The sequence below is a fragment of the Gopherus evgoodei genome, chromosome 16, assembly GCF_007399415.2.
Source record: "Gopherus evgoodei ecotype Sinaloan lineage chromosome 16, rGopEvg1_v1.p, whole genome shotgun sequence".
Taxonomy (NCBI): domain Eukaryota; kingdom Metazoa; phylum Chordata; order Testudines; family Testudinidae; genus Gopherus; species Gopherus evgoodei.
Window position 1 is genome coordinate 22768057 of NC_044337.1, and position 15110 is coordinate 22783166.

Here is a 15110-nt window from a genome sequence, read left to right on the forward strand (position 1 = left end):
ACCAGTTTCTAATATATAATGAAATTGCTTTAAACCTCAGTATTTTAAAATCCCTTGTCTAAATGCTGCTGAAAGTGTCCAAGAACAAGCTGTATAATACAAAGAGTTATGTTATTTAATTTCAAAGCCCAAGAGAGTACTATCTCCTGATTATATTGCCATCTCTGTTCTGTTACTGACTAGTGGGCAAGGAAGAAAGGTCTGTAGTGGGCAAGGAAGAAAGCTTGTATACGAAGCTGACTTCACCAAATGTCTGATGCTGTTTTGATTTATTGAAAGGAGGAATACAGATAAATAACGATCTGAGTTTTCCCCTCTTCTTGGTAAATAACAGTGCAGTTCCCAAAGACAAGGACAGACAATGCTTTAAGCTCCGCCAAGGAACTGATAAGAAGATTGTGATTTATGTCCAACAGACAACTAATAAAGAACTTGCCATTGAGAGGTAACCCTGTGTTTTTAATTCTTTAACCATGTCCTATTACACTGTTCCTAGTTCCAAGGCAACAGATGAATAATCTCTCTATCAACACATGTTTTTATGGGCTTGTAATTTGAGTATGCAAACATCTTCTGGGCTGCATCTCACCAAGGCCCCGATCCTGCAATTGGATCTATGTGGGTGGACACAGTCTCAGTGATCCACCCACACAATCCAGTTGTAAGACGGGGGCCCACATCTCTGGTGAACACCCTTTGGATATGAGTTATTTTAAAAAATTTTGCATGTAAAGTATTTCTCCTATTTTATGTTGCCTGATTCTGTGTTTAAATATTACTTTTTGCGTGTGGGGAATGTTAAATGCTACTTGAATTTCAAGGGAACCAGAAAAAAAATTGTTTTGAAAAAACATAATTTTGGAGCCTGTTATCTGTTACGTAGGGGTTGGGGTGGTCAGAGGACAGGGAACAGGAGGGTTGAATGGGGCCAGGGATCCCTGGGGGCCAGTCAGGAAGGAGGGTGGTTTGCAGGGGGCAGTCAGGGGCAGGGGTTCCAAGGACAGTCAGGGGACAGGGAGGGGTGGATGGGGCTGTCAGGGAACGGGGGAGTTAGATGGGGCAGAAGTCCTGGGGGGGCCGTCAGGGTGAGAAGCGGTTGGGTTGGATAGGGGGCAGGGGCCGTGCACAGCCTCCCCTAACCGGCCATCCATACAATTTCAGAAACCCGATGTGGCCCTCAGACCAAAACATTTGCCTGCCCCGGTCTAGAATGTAAAGTGGAGGAGGGGCGGGGGAGGAAATCTTACACCTTCCGTTGACCAGAAGGAGATCTATTCTTGATCTAAGCACTGGCAGTCTGCTCAGCACTGTTCATACTAAGGAGTAGGGCAGGGTTTCTGCCCCATGGAATTTGCAGTCTGAAATGAAATGCAACAAATTGAGATTGTGATGCAAACAGAAAGAAGATAAAGCCGAGTCTGGTACTCCAGCCCTAAATATCGTTACTGTAAAATAAAGGCATAAAATACACTTGAACTTAATTTTGGATTTTGTGGTCGTTGTCTCTCATGGAAGGATATAGAAAGTTCCTTATGCAAATATCCCTAGTAATAGAAAATGAGATAGAGGAAGCCACTCAACAAGACCTTGGTCAATCAGCTAATCTTGTTAGTCACAGCTTCGTTTGTGCTGTTCCTTCAGGGAAGATTCTTAAATAACTTCCTGGGCCACTGTAAATAGAAGAGAACCATGTTTTTAAACCAGTTCACAAAACTGTGCTGTACAAGCTCTGTGTTGGTATCCAATCAGGCTCTGTTGTAGTGTCCAAAGGCCCAGTGTGATACACAGGCAGAGAGGTACATAAATGGGGTGTTTTGCAGGAGGTGTTAGCAGCTTGTCCCTGAAATGTAATACTTATTTTTTATGGATTAATTATTTGTGTGTTTGCAGATGTTTTGGCCTCCTCCTGAGCCCTGGGAAGGATGTTCGGAGTGGTGACATGCACCTTTTAGATTTGGTAAAATAGATTTTTATTAATAAATAAAGAACAAGAGTATTTCTTAGCAGCACTGGTGTTTGATCTTGGGGAACAGGATGGAAAGGTCTGGCTGTGTCGTCACCCACATCCAGTTCTTCAGCATGTGCTCTGCGCACCAGAATAGACCACAGTTGCTCTCACCTGTCTGGCACCAGGTTTTAAGATGGATTCAGCTGGAGTGTAATGTTGTATTAATCTGAAAGATGGAGTTTTACCACAAAAGGAAAGTGTTTTATGACTTAGATTTTTAAAGGGTTTAATCCAGGTTGGTGTTTCAGATGAGCAGCCCAATTTGCCTTAAATGTTTCATTATCCTCTACAGCCAGAACATAGTGGGAAGTTTTATAGGGAACCTGGATAATCATTTCAGCACAAAGACAAAGTTTCAGTATTAACTGGCATATTGGTGTTTCACAGGTGGCTTGTTGCATTTTTGATCTGATATCTGGAAAGTAATGATGTAGTAATTGCTAAGGTGGTAGGTATCACAGACATAGTTTGTGTTGTGGTTTTTTTTTACCTGAACCATGTTTTATTAGTATTCTGTGAACATTTGTATAAGAGTAACTAACTTCTCTATTTTAATTCATATTGAAAGGGTAGCATAAAGTAACTGGACTCTAAAGTACATATTAAATTTTAAAATAGAATAAGGATTTGGAACAGAGTATTTCTAAACCTCTCTCTTGCCAATGTGCTTTATGCACATGTAAATCAATTCCTGAATTGCTTCAGAATGTAGTCATACACCCTCTTAAAAGTACACCGCTGTTACTCAAATTTGAACAAATTTGACACGTTCATTAGCTATCTCCTGTGTATCCATTCGCAGACATGCTCGTGTCTTCTTAGCAGAGAATTTTTTTTGCTTCTTCTGTGCTCTGCTAAGGCCTATCATTACATTTTGCCATGCATCTGAAATGTCTTGGATTGTGGTTAATGTTCTCTCTGAGATAGTCCCAATTAGAGACCGCAGAGAGAACTTGGACTTTGCTTCCCTTTAAAAAGTCACCCTGAATGAAAGTTCCACAGTGTGTTGCATTGCACTGCACTGTACAAATAGCATTTCCATTTATAGTCAATTATTTAAAGTGATGTCATTCTTTCTTTATTATAATGGAGCTTGTAGTGCCACGTAAGAGTTAAAGTTGGCTGACATTTCCCATGAAAAGACCCTAATTTCAGTTGCTTATATCTTTGCCAAACTTTAACATTCAGGCTGAAATTTTCTGTGTTTGGTGTCTTCCTAAATCTGAAGTTTTTTGGAAAACTTTGACAAAAATAGTTCAGCTGTTTCCAAAAATAGAGTGGGGAAAATATTTCCTGTTCATATCAAAAAAATGTACAGATGTTTTCTTGAGAAGCTATAGCACATGCAAGATTTGGAGCAGAGTCTTGGAATTGGGTGGAGTGGGAAGGTTGCCTTTGTGTCAGCAATTTGCCTTTTGCTGTTTCTGAATTTGGCCAAGTTATAGGCCTCTGAAAAAGCCCAGTGTGCATATACTCAGCAGAGATGTGGCGATTTAGCAGCAAGATTGTAACAAATACTGTCTGTATTGGGCAGGTTTCAGTCCAGGGCCATAAGGGCTGAGCAGGACTTTCCCTTCAGTTGTTGCTCCCAGCTGCTTTGGACCACTTTGGTACTGGGTACAGGAACTGAGAGAGGAGACTCTCTCTTGTACACTCATTGATCTGTCTGCCTGCCCCCAAGCAAGGGGAAGGAAGAACAGCTTGCTTCAAATACAGAGGGGACAAGAGCCAGACCTGGAGGCTTTCTGTCAGACCCTTGCCTCATTTGTTGCAGAAGCTGTAAGAACATAAGAACGGCCATAATGGGTCAGACCAGTGGTCCATCTAGCCCAGTATCCTGTCTTCCGACAGGGGCCAATGCCAGATGCTTCAGGGAATGAACAGATCAAGGCAGTCATTAAGTGATTCATCCTCTGTTTTCCATTCCCAGCATCTGGCATTCAGAGACTTTTGGATATGCAGAGCATAGAGTTGCTGCCCATCTTGGCTAATAGCTACGGCTACATTTTAGTCACAGTTAGTTATTTTTAGGAAAAGTCATGGACAGATTATGGGCAGTAAACAAAAATTAATGGCCTGTGACCTGTCCATGACTTGTACTATATACCCCTGGCTAAATCATATGGAGCAGGGGGTGGATTGGAGGGTGCCATGGGGGCTCTGGGGCAGGGGGTTGCGGCTGAGGGGGGCCGCCCACAGGGGCTCTGGGGCAGGGTGCAGCGACTGCGGGCAGGCCCAGGACCCCCTACTGTTGCTGGGGGGGGAGAAGGCGGGGGAAGGGGCCGCTGCGGCCCGAGACCGCCCCAGCAACACCTGGTGCGGCTGGCCCAGGGGCTACCCAAGCTGCTTGGACAACCTCTGGGCCAGCCGCACTTGCTGCTGGAGAAATCACCGAGGTCCCATAAAATCACAGAATCTGTGATCTCTGTGATAGACTCGCAGCCTTACTAATAGCCGCTGATGGACCTATGCTCCATAAACTTACCTAATTATTTTTTTGAAATCCGTTATAGTTTTGGCCTTCACAACATTCTCTGGCAGTGAGTTCCACAGGTTGACTGTGCGTTGTTTAAAACAAAAGAGAGAACTTCTTCACACGTCCTGCTCTGTCAGCTCCCTTACTCTTCACATTTTTTATATTATTTTTCCATGAAATATGGAGTATCTTCCTCAATCATCTGTAATGTACAGCTTCCAATCTTTTTGCTAGCCTTATACAGCTGGCCAGTAGTAGTATTCTCATTTCTGGGTGCCTAACATGAGACGTGGGGTCTGATATACACAAGGCGAAGGGGAGCTGTCCTTTGAACATACAAAGGGCTATAAAATGCACTTGAGGACTGAGGTGCCTCAAATTGGGCAGCAAAATTAGTGAAGACTTCTGACCTTCATCTCTGCCTTAGTTCCCTATCCGTGAATGGGGATACCACCACCGCCTGACCTCAGGAAAGGTGTTTTGAAGATACATTTGTTAAGGTTTGTGGAGCACCCAGATTCTGTCCTGGTAAGCACCATAGGGAAATCCCATTAGTATGGATAACTTTGGTTTCAGAGTAGAGGCCATGCGCTGAACAATGAGGATAAAACAAAATATTGAGTTAACTGGTTGTTACGTGGGTACTGTCCATTCTGTGCACTGAATGGGGCAAGGGTCCTGTGGAAAGAATAGTATGGGATCATGTATGTAAAGATTGTATTATCGAGCATACTGACAAGGGGGATTAATTAAGGTTCCCTGTGAAATCTTAAACTTCTGGCATTTCCTAACTTTTAATGTTGTATTTTGTGAGTACTATGTATATATTTTAGAAAAAGACCAGCAAAAAAAAAGTCCGCACTCTAATGTCCTTTAGATATCAAGGACATTTAGGATAGTACAGTCTCACAGTGTCAGATGTTGTTTATTACAACGCTGCAGTGTATCAAAATACATTAATGTGAAACAGCTGGAAAGCTTTTTAGTATTAGCAGTTTGTAAGTATTCTGATTTAATTTGTTTCAATATAGTAGAGACAAAGGAATGCATCCCTAAAGCAAACAATTTAGGAGCTTATATAGTCACATACTTCAATTGAGTGAATGTACCATTCAAGCAGCTGTCATTTAGAGACTGCATAGTATGAAATGAGGCCAGAATAACTGAATTGCCTTGAATCTTCTAGCGCCGTGTTAAAGAAGAAATCTGAGGGGAGCTTATATAGTTTTGCAATATGGAGCCTTTCCCCTGTAGACAATGGGTTTCAATCTGACCCAGATTAGTAGTGGCCTGAAAGTCACCAGAGTGCAGTTGGCTCTTTGGCCTCTCTGAAATGAACTATAGTTCTTTCCAAGGTTCCTATTAGATAGTGTTCACTTCATAAAAAAATCACTGCAGTTAGTAGTGACTGGCCTTTTCATGGCAGATTCAGCTGGGAGGTCAAAGGTCTCATGGGCCATCGGAATTGAGCTCTCCTCTCATCCCCAGAGACTCTCTCCAGGTTAGAGCTGAGTAACGTGGACTTGGGGAAGTTGGCAGTACTGATGCCCATGCAGTAGTTGTTTTGTGGATAAACATCAGGTGTCTCTCTAGGGCTGGGACTCCTAACACCTTTCACGAACACACAGTTCACTTTAATTTTTTTTTCATTATTTTAATGTTGATAGTAATGTTTGGTCTTCCATTTGTTTCTAGGAGTCCATGGGCAAAAGCTCTGATGGGAAATCGTATGTCATCACTGGGAGTTGGAATCCAAAATCTCCACATTTCCAGATTGTAAATGAAGAAACTCCTAAAGGTACCAACTTTACCAAACGTAACTTTATTATCAGCAGGAATGTGTGACTGACTTGACAGGCATTGGATTTCTTTTTATTAATTTAAAAGGGCTCTTGCTGAGAGAAATCAGAGTGGAATCCTTTACTTTTTTCTTTTAGTAACATAATATAGTAAAACTAGTATTGTCTCTGAATTTGGTTCACATGGGATGTGTAAATCTAAATAGAACAGAAGACTAGTCCATTCCCTAGTATTAGCATACCATAAGGGTACTCAGACATCCTAATAGGGAAAGGAATGATGGTACATGATGTAGGAGATGTTGAGGAGGTCTAGTACTTCATTTCTTTAGCTTCTGCAGACTCTCATTATGAATTTCACCAGATCACTTACTATATGATTTCCCTTTTGTATGTGCTTAATTCCTACTGTAAATCCAACAAGTGTTGCACAAAGATTATTGGGGGAAAGCCACTCTAAGAAAACTTTACATGTGACAGAGAAAAATCCTCTAAACTGGCAGATTTGTGGGGCTCCGCTTCAGTTTTGGGGGATGACTCTTGATTCTTAAGCCTAACAGTGAAACTTGAAGCATAAAATTTCCAAATATTGTAGGTGATTTTCACAATTATAGTTGAGTGCGCAAATTGTGGAATTGAATGTGAATTGCCTGAAGGTCAGAAATGTTAGTGGTCCTAAAATTGTCTGGCCTAGTCTCTTTCCCATTTTGTGAAGAGTCCTGCTGCTATCGGTGGCTCTACTCTGTCAAGGAGAGAATTTCTCACAGCTTGGTGGTCTTGAAAACATGTTACAGAATCTCTTTAACGTGGTAGGATTTATCCATCATCCAAATCACCCATTTAAAAAAAAAAACTGGTGGGAGTATACTGTACTTGCAAAGCAGAGGTCACCGTGCAAAGCAAACCCTTAATTAAATATTTGTAATTGTTTTAAGGAACATATTTGATAGTTTTCAATAGGGATTCAAAAAATCTGACAAAGGATTTTTATCCTCTGTAATGGGGCATCCTTTGCTAAAAGAAGATTCTGATAGGGCATCTTCTCTCTCTAGCAAATAGCTCATCTTATTGTCCTGTGCCAGTCACTGAAACCTTTGCTCTGGTAGCCTCTGACTTGGGATGTTAGGTTAACTAAAAGCAGCAAAGAGTCCTGTGGCACCTTATAGACTAACAGACGTTTTGGAGCATGAGCTTTCGTGGGTGAATACCCACTTCTTCAGATGCATGTAGTGGAAATTTCCGGGGGCAGGTATATACATGCAGGCAAGCTAGAGATAATGAGGTAGTTCAATCAGGGAGGATGAGGCCCTGTTCTAGCAGTTGAGGTGTGAAACCCACGAAAGCTCATGCTCCAAAACGTCTGTTAGTCTATAAGGTGCCACAGGATTCTTTGCTGCTTTTACAGATCCAGACTAACACGGCTTCCCCTCTGATACTAGGTTAACTAAGACTTTTTTCTGCAGAATTAGCTTTTATAGTAACATTACTACAAGGTAAACAGTTTAGAGAGCATTTCCACTGAGATTTGTCAGCAGGTGATTGTACTACTGATTTGATTTTTTTTCTCTGTAGATAGAGTGCTGTTCATGACTACAGCTGTTGATTTGGTGATAACTGAGGTTCAGGAACCTGTCCGATTCCTTCTGGAGACCAAAGTCCGAGTTTGCTCACCTAATGAGAGATTGTTCTGGCCCTTTAGCAAACGTAGCTCCACCGAAAACTTTTTCCTGAAACTAAAACAGGTAACACTGTCTTTTTAGCTACAGTTACATTTGGGGCTTGGCAGGCTTAACTGACTATAACCACCCTATAATTAAATTCTTTTGAGATTTCAGAGGTAGATTTAGGATGCATTACAGGTTAAATGTCAACATATTAGGGACAAGGATAAACTCAGTGAAGTTTAAAGGCCCAGTCCTGAAACCCTGATACATGTGTTGTCCTACTGAAGCCAGTGGAATGAATTGGGTATAAGGGCTGCAGGATCAGGCTGCAGGTTGTCGTGTGTAATTAACTTCTGTACTTTCAAACCTGATATTTGGGATGTTACAAAATTTCCTTAATGTACAAGTCCTGGTTTTCTTTTACTTGACATGCCATAGTATAAACATAGAAAAGGTAGGTTAATTTTTGCAAAGATAAACAGAACTTAAAACAGGATTTAAATGTGAAGGTCCCAGAAAAATTTGGCAGTTGACCTAGAAACGCTATTTTTCTTCAATTATGCTGTTAACGTCTAAGAATTGGAGAAGTGTCACTGCACTGCTCCCTTTCCCCCTGTGTTACATGATTAGAGCAGAGGTTTCAACAAACCAAGTATGCCAGCTTTTCCTGTTGAAAAATGGAACTGGGAAGCAGTGTCAAACATCTTCGCTTTTTGAGTCCACCTGCTGGAAAGAGAAGGGTAAAGTCGTCTAAGACATACACTTGAATAATATATGGCAATACTTCATGCCAGAAACAATCAAAGGCTTGAAAGGAGGATGAAAACCACCCAAGAGTTAATATGTGGTGGTGGTGGGGGAGCGAGCTATTCCCTAACTTGCTTATGAAACAGTCACCCTGAAACAAAACCATTCTTGAGAAGAAATGGAGAGCGTATGAAAACAAACCATCCTGTTGATGGATTCACACAGTTCAAAAGTACTGAGTGGAGTCAGGAATAGTGAGGGAAGGGACTCGCTGATCTCATATTGTTCATGATTTACATTGAGTCACTTCTTTAAGAGGCTCAATTGAAACGAGCAGCTTTCTCCCTAGTGTTCTCTTTTGTACTTGTTGGTTTTGGGGTGGTGGTGGTTGTTGTTGTTTAAGTAATAGCAAATAGTGGCATGATTTCTCTGAGGCTTCTTTGCTGCATTTATCTTTTTTATTTAAAGTTAATTCCATGTGTAACGTGTTACGTTGCTGAACAGCTCATTCCAGAAGCACCTGTTATGAAGAGATGTTATTGAAACCTTCCTTCAAAATACAGACTGGAAAAACCCCCTCCATGTAGGAGATTAGTCTTATTCTCTCCCTATTTGGGTTGATCTTTTTGAGGTGGATTGTGGAGATGTTGAACAATTAATGCAGTTAGCTGTAAATATTTCACTAATCTTAGAATACAGGCTGCTTTTCTGCCTGGTAATGTAAGGAAGCTTATCTTACTTAGCTAATTTTGTATCTTTTGTCTTACCAAGCTCTGCATGCATTGTGACCTTTATCTCACGTAATTCTGCCTTGTTCACAAGCACTGGCAGGTTATCCAACTTCCAGTGTTTATTAATGGAGGAGTTAGCACAATTCATAGTTGAAGTGACCGATATAGTCATGCCTGATAAGCATGGAAGGGAAACTTGTTTCTACAGAGAGATGATTAGTCTTTAAAAGATACAACTATGTAGAATTAGCTTATCTTAGTTTGCCAATGTTTCTTAGTTTCGGAAATGGTGGAAGCAGAGGGATTTTATTTTCCCAGATAACATTCATTGACTTAGTGATCTTTAGTCTGGAAGAATTTCCATAAATTTAAAATACTAAAATGATGAAATTGAACTTTGTGAATTTTTTACAGTGGAATTCTGTAAAAGTAGCTATTTCTTTCTTTCCATATCTTTGATTTTGACTGGGTGGAAGTAAAGCTTCTTCAATAGTCTTGAATTAAGTTAGAATTTTGTGAAGTGTTTACATAGAAAGTCTTTGCTTTAACTTCCCTGTAACAGAACAGAAGCATTGAAAATTAATAGAGGAAATAAGGCCACACAATGGACCTTGGAGCCCATAAAGTTGGCTACCTGCATTCTCAGCAAGAATACATGTACATCTTACTTTTGAAGCCACAAATAGACAATTGGTAGCCATGCTGGGACACTAAACAAGAACAAGCAATCTTATCACTAAAAGATTACAGAAAAAATTGTCGTACACTGCACTATTAGTTGGTAAGAAGTTAGCTATAGTTCTAGGTTTTTGTCATTCATAGTATTTTCCCCCTTAATGAAAAGTTGTCCGGTAGTCAAGAATTCACCGAACTTCCTCTCCTAAAACTTCCCCAGAGCAAACCTATCATGTACTGTTGGAATACATGCTACCTGTGTCTCCAGTCCACTCCTGTGGAAAAAGATGAGCCTGCTTATGAGTCCTGGACCTGAAATATACTCATTTGTCCCAAGGTGGGGAGTACATCTTACTTGTAGGAGCTGTATAACTCTGAGTGATGCCTTTTGGATTATGTTTGCTATGCATTCCCATGAAATAGGGGCAGACACCAAACACCACAAGCATTCACTGCCCTGGAAGTTGCATTGGGGCACTGAAAGGACTGTAATAAAAATTTCAGTTCTTCACTTTTTCCTATGTGGATGGTGGTGAAAATAGTTCCTTTTCTCCATCTCCCCTACCCCAAGGAGAGGATGTAGAAAAAACCTTGTAAAGCACATATTCCTACGTAACGCCTGATTCACAAGTATATTTTCTAATCCAGATAAAACAAAAGGACAGGAAGAACAACGCAGATGTGTTATATGAAGTTGTGTGTCTAGAAAGTGAATCAGAAAGGGAGAGAAGAAAAACGACAGCAAGCCCCTCTATTCGATTGCCACAGTCTGGGTCCCAGGGCTCAATGATTCCTTCCCCTCCAGAGGATGATGAAGAGGAAGGTAAGAAGTGGGTCCTGTAACCTTTGTTTTATTTGCATGTTTTGAAGGAAATGGAAGCCAGCCTAGGTAACTAACAAAACTGTTTAGAACAGGTTACCTTTTGAATGGGACCTTGTTTCACACTTTAAAGCTATGAGTGTCTGATAACTAACATTCAAACAGTTCCTGCAGCTGCCACTCCATTTCTTGGGCACTTCTATGAACCAACTAAATGCTTTTCCTTGGTTCATTTGAATTTGCATGGAGACACACTGTGGAGAGTTTGAAACACTGTGACAAAGTTAAAAATGCTGATAGGCTGCTTAGAAGCATCTGACCTGAAGTAGCACTTGAGATGGAGTGTCTCTCCTTTAAACAAATGTAAACAGCTGCAGCAGTGAGAAATGTGGAGTTGGCTTTAGTTTGAGTTTTCTATATGTGGCATGTTTCAGAGTAGCAGCCATGTTAGTCTGTGTCCGCAAAAAGAACAGGATAAGTTTGTTAGTCTCTAAGGTGCCACAAGTACTCCTATTCTTTTTATAAGTTGCATGTTTGCAATGAAAAGTGAGCATAGGCTTCTGTAGTGCATAATGTCACACCAGGAGCTATTTCACTGTTTTGGTGATGCTGTTCGTTCTGAGACCTGGTGTGTTTTCAGACAGCTGTGTTGCCATTTCATTTTTTGAGTAGACTTTTGAACTGTTTCTGAGTAACTGTTAGAAAAGTAATCAATATGCTTGAATTATAGTATCTACCACTTCAGATATCTGCGTGTGCTGTTCTAGATTTTTCACACATGAACCAAAATAAGTGAGATCCATTCAAAAGGAATGTATTTTTGTATAAATAATTTCATGGAACAACACTGTCAGAGAAATACTGTATGGCAGCAGAGCTTTTATCTACATTACTTGTAATGAGCATTTGAATATATCAGCTATGAGATTGGTTTTAACCAAGGGCTGATTATTGTGCTTGTGCTGATCTACTCTTTCATATTAGTGATGGAATGTGCAGCATTCTAGAAGCTACATAATTCAAGCTTTGGGGGCTATCAAAAAAGTAACAGCATTCAAAGGAAAAGTGCAAAGCAGTTCAGGTTGCAATGAATGCAATGACATTATAATGGCCTCATTATATTTCATAAAGGAAACAAGATCCCTTAATCTTTCATTTGAAAGATCAAGAGTTGAGGATGTTACATTATCTATCACTGGCAGTATTTCAGTTGTTTGTCAGGTACTTGCTGCTTTAAAATACTTGCTTTAGCAGTGCTAGAGGTGCAGCGTTTCACTGATAGCAATGCCATACATTTCTTTCAAGATAACATCTGAAATATTATTGCATTGGTAGCAATTAGGTTAACACCTGCTTTGCATTCTGACTTGTTCTGGACTGAATTGTGAGGTGGCTGGTAATGATTATATAAAGATTGAGTCTACAAATACTGTATTCCTCCTTGTTAAATTTTGCACAGATACACCAAGAACTGATTCAAATTGTAGAGAGTTGAATGCTAATCTCCTGGTAGGATAGTTCCCCCTGTTCTTACATTTTCTCCTCTCTTCTCATTCATTATAGATAATGATGAACCTCTCTTGAGTGGTTCTGGAGATGTTTCCAAAGAGTGTGCTGAAAAAATTCTTGAAACATGGGGAGATCTTCTGTCCAAATGGTAAGAAGCAAGAATATGCATTCTGAAAATGGTACTTCTGAGTCTTCTCAGACATGATAGGTTGCCAGCTAAGTGTGTTCTTTCTTCGCAGAGCGGCCATTGTTTCTCAAAATTAGGGTGAATTAAATCCTCTGTTATTGAGAATGCCCCTTATTTTCTAACCTGATTTCAGGTTTTGTCTGATATCTTTTGTACTTCTACTTTTTTATATGTCTGAGTGTTCTTTAAAATCATTGAGTCAACATGTTAGTTTCTTGGGGTTACTGCAGCCACAGGTGTTCTGTAAAGCCTTGTATTACTTTGCTCTATATTTGCTAATAAAAAAAATCTAACTATCAAAAGAAGAAGAAGAAAGCTGCAGCTTTCCCTCCACTTTGGCTCCCCAGAGATCATTTCCCGGGTAAAAGCAGCAAAGAATCCGATGGCACCTTATAGACTAACAGACGTTTTGGAGCATGAGCTTTCGTGGGTGAATACCCACTTCTTCAGATGCATGACTTTTTTACAGATCCAGACTAACACGGCTACCCCTCTGATACTTTCCCAGGTAGGATCCCTCCTTCCAGGTCCAAGGTCGATTAGAGCTGAGCTCCGTACCCCCTCTGAGTATCCTTAGCCTTTGACTCTTAAAAATGCAGCAGGATCTACATTGGATTATGAGGATGTGTCTACCTCATTAAAGGAAGATAGGCTCTGGGTCCATCAGGGGAGTGTATGAGTCATTCTGCTTTTCTAGGAAGTGCTGATTTATCTAGCACAGAATTTCTAAATAGTAGAGATTCTGATGCAACCCATACTCTCCCTTTCTGGGCGAACAACTAGCCAGCTTTGCATACTAAGATGAGCCTCCTTCAAAGAGGTTGGTACTGGGATCTTTGCAAAACTCTGCCAGCATTGCACAAAGAGATCACACAAACAAAATACCAGGTGAAGCATTTCAAACTTGCCCTTGGTCTCTGTCTAGTATTGGTTCTCTGCCTGTACTTCCTAACACCATTGAAAAGCAGAGCAAAAAACATCCAGAAAGCTGAGGGGAAATGAAATACTACATCCAAGAAGGAGAAAAGCAAAGCTACAGTATAGTAGAGATCAGATTAAATCCACATTTAAGTGGAAGGAAATTTACTAATATAATGAATTTTAGCAAAGATTTTCTTGATATCAAGCTACTCATAGCCTACTAAGAGGAGTGATTCTCTATTGATCTTTAATGCCATCATTTCAAATTTGATAGGGTTTTTATTTCCAATTTTTTAATACAAATACATTATGCTAATTTGATAGGAGTGCTGACATGAAATTGTCACTTTAATATAACAAAAGAGTGGAAAGACTGCAACAAAATGATGTCCTCTCTTCCCCCACCCCCTTACAAGCAGTTTGATCAGATGAGCTCTACAAATCCTCTCTCAGCAAGAATGTTTCTTACATACTTCAGTTCTGTAGCTCTTCCAAGGCTGAAAGGTTATTAAGCCACCTGACACTCTCACTGAAAATGTTTTGGCAGCTCTAAGGATGTGGAGTGCTTCTGTGCTAATGCTGGCAGTAACAACTTTTAGTGTGGTGTTAAAGTTTCCCTCTTAACTTAAAAAAAATATTACAGGTAATGATCCTTGAGCTTTTAGCATAATAGAGGATTGAAAATCCTAAAACAGAGAGTTCAGGTGCTTAGATGCCATGGTTTTATGATCTCCTGTTCAGTTTTTTTAATTGCAATTAGCGATGTGTTGGTGTTCTTTTAACTTTTTTTTAACATGTTTGGTTTGTATTTTATTACAAATGAGTCACATGCTCTTCCCACTCCAAAATCCAGTAGTTGGGAATATCTGGTAGCCTGTTACCCATCAAGTACACAGGTTATATTGTCTGACACTGTTTTAGTAAACCTACTATATATACTAATTCTGGTCATAAATTAAGGTAAGGCAGTTCATAGTCTCTTCAGAGGATTTGTATTTGTTGTAAATGTTCTAACTCTGTCAAGCTTGTTTCTGAGAACAGATTTTATTTCTTTTATAGATTATAATTGATTAGTGCTCCCTGTTATCAAGCTCTGTTGTATTTCTGGTGTAATGGGGGAAATCCTGGTATTTAAAAAGCTTTCTAGCAAGATGATAAATTCAGGAGAACTGAATTTATGTAGAGGGTGAAAGAACAGATTATAGTACAAGGGTCCTGTGGAATAATTGCTGTTTTAAATGTCTGACACGCTAACTTTTTGCGGCCAGATAATTGTAATGGAATCATCCTACTGTAGATTGGAGAGGAGCAGGAAAGCAAGCCAGCATATATGCATATTCTAGAGATCATACAGAATGTGGTGTATTTCTGTACTTGTGTTTAAGGCTTTTCTGCTTTGGAATATTGTGCTGTTAAGTCTCTTACAGCAGGTCCAGGACATGTTTGTCTTCAAACTAGATTTAATAGGGTTTATGGAAGTAGATTGGAAATGTGTCCCATTAAATTTGTTTCTTTCATGGCTCCTCAATGTTCCCACACTGTCATTTATATTACAGCCTCCTATGTACTAGAA

The 15110-nt window shown here is 40.1% G+C and overlaps 1 protein-coding gene across 7 annotated transcripts in view; it reads left to right on the forward strand.

Moving 5' to 3' along the window:
* Nucleotides 1–15110, forward strand: part of RABGAP1 (RAB GTPase activating protein 1) — a 151881-nt gene that overhangs the window by 28460 nt on the left and 108311 nt on the right. For all 7 annotated transcript variants that reach the window (XR_003996724.1, XR_003996721.1, XR_003996723.1 and 4 more), the window contains 6 exons: nt 335–445; nt 1891–1957; nt 6180–6282; nt 7856–8025; nt 10749–10923; nt 12484–12577. Coding sequence is in view for 3 of the 7 variants with exons in the window: in XM_030535167.1 (XP_030391027.1) it covers nt 335–445; nt 1891–1957; nt 6180–6282; nt 7856–8025; nt 10749–10923; nt 12484–12577 (720 nt within the window). In the remaining 4 variants the exon portion in view is untranslated. The remainder of the gene's footprint in view (nt 1–334; nt 446–1890; nt 1958–6179; nt 6283–7855; nt 8026–10748; nt 10924–12483; nt 12578–15110) is intronic.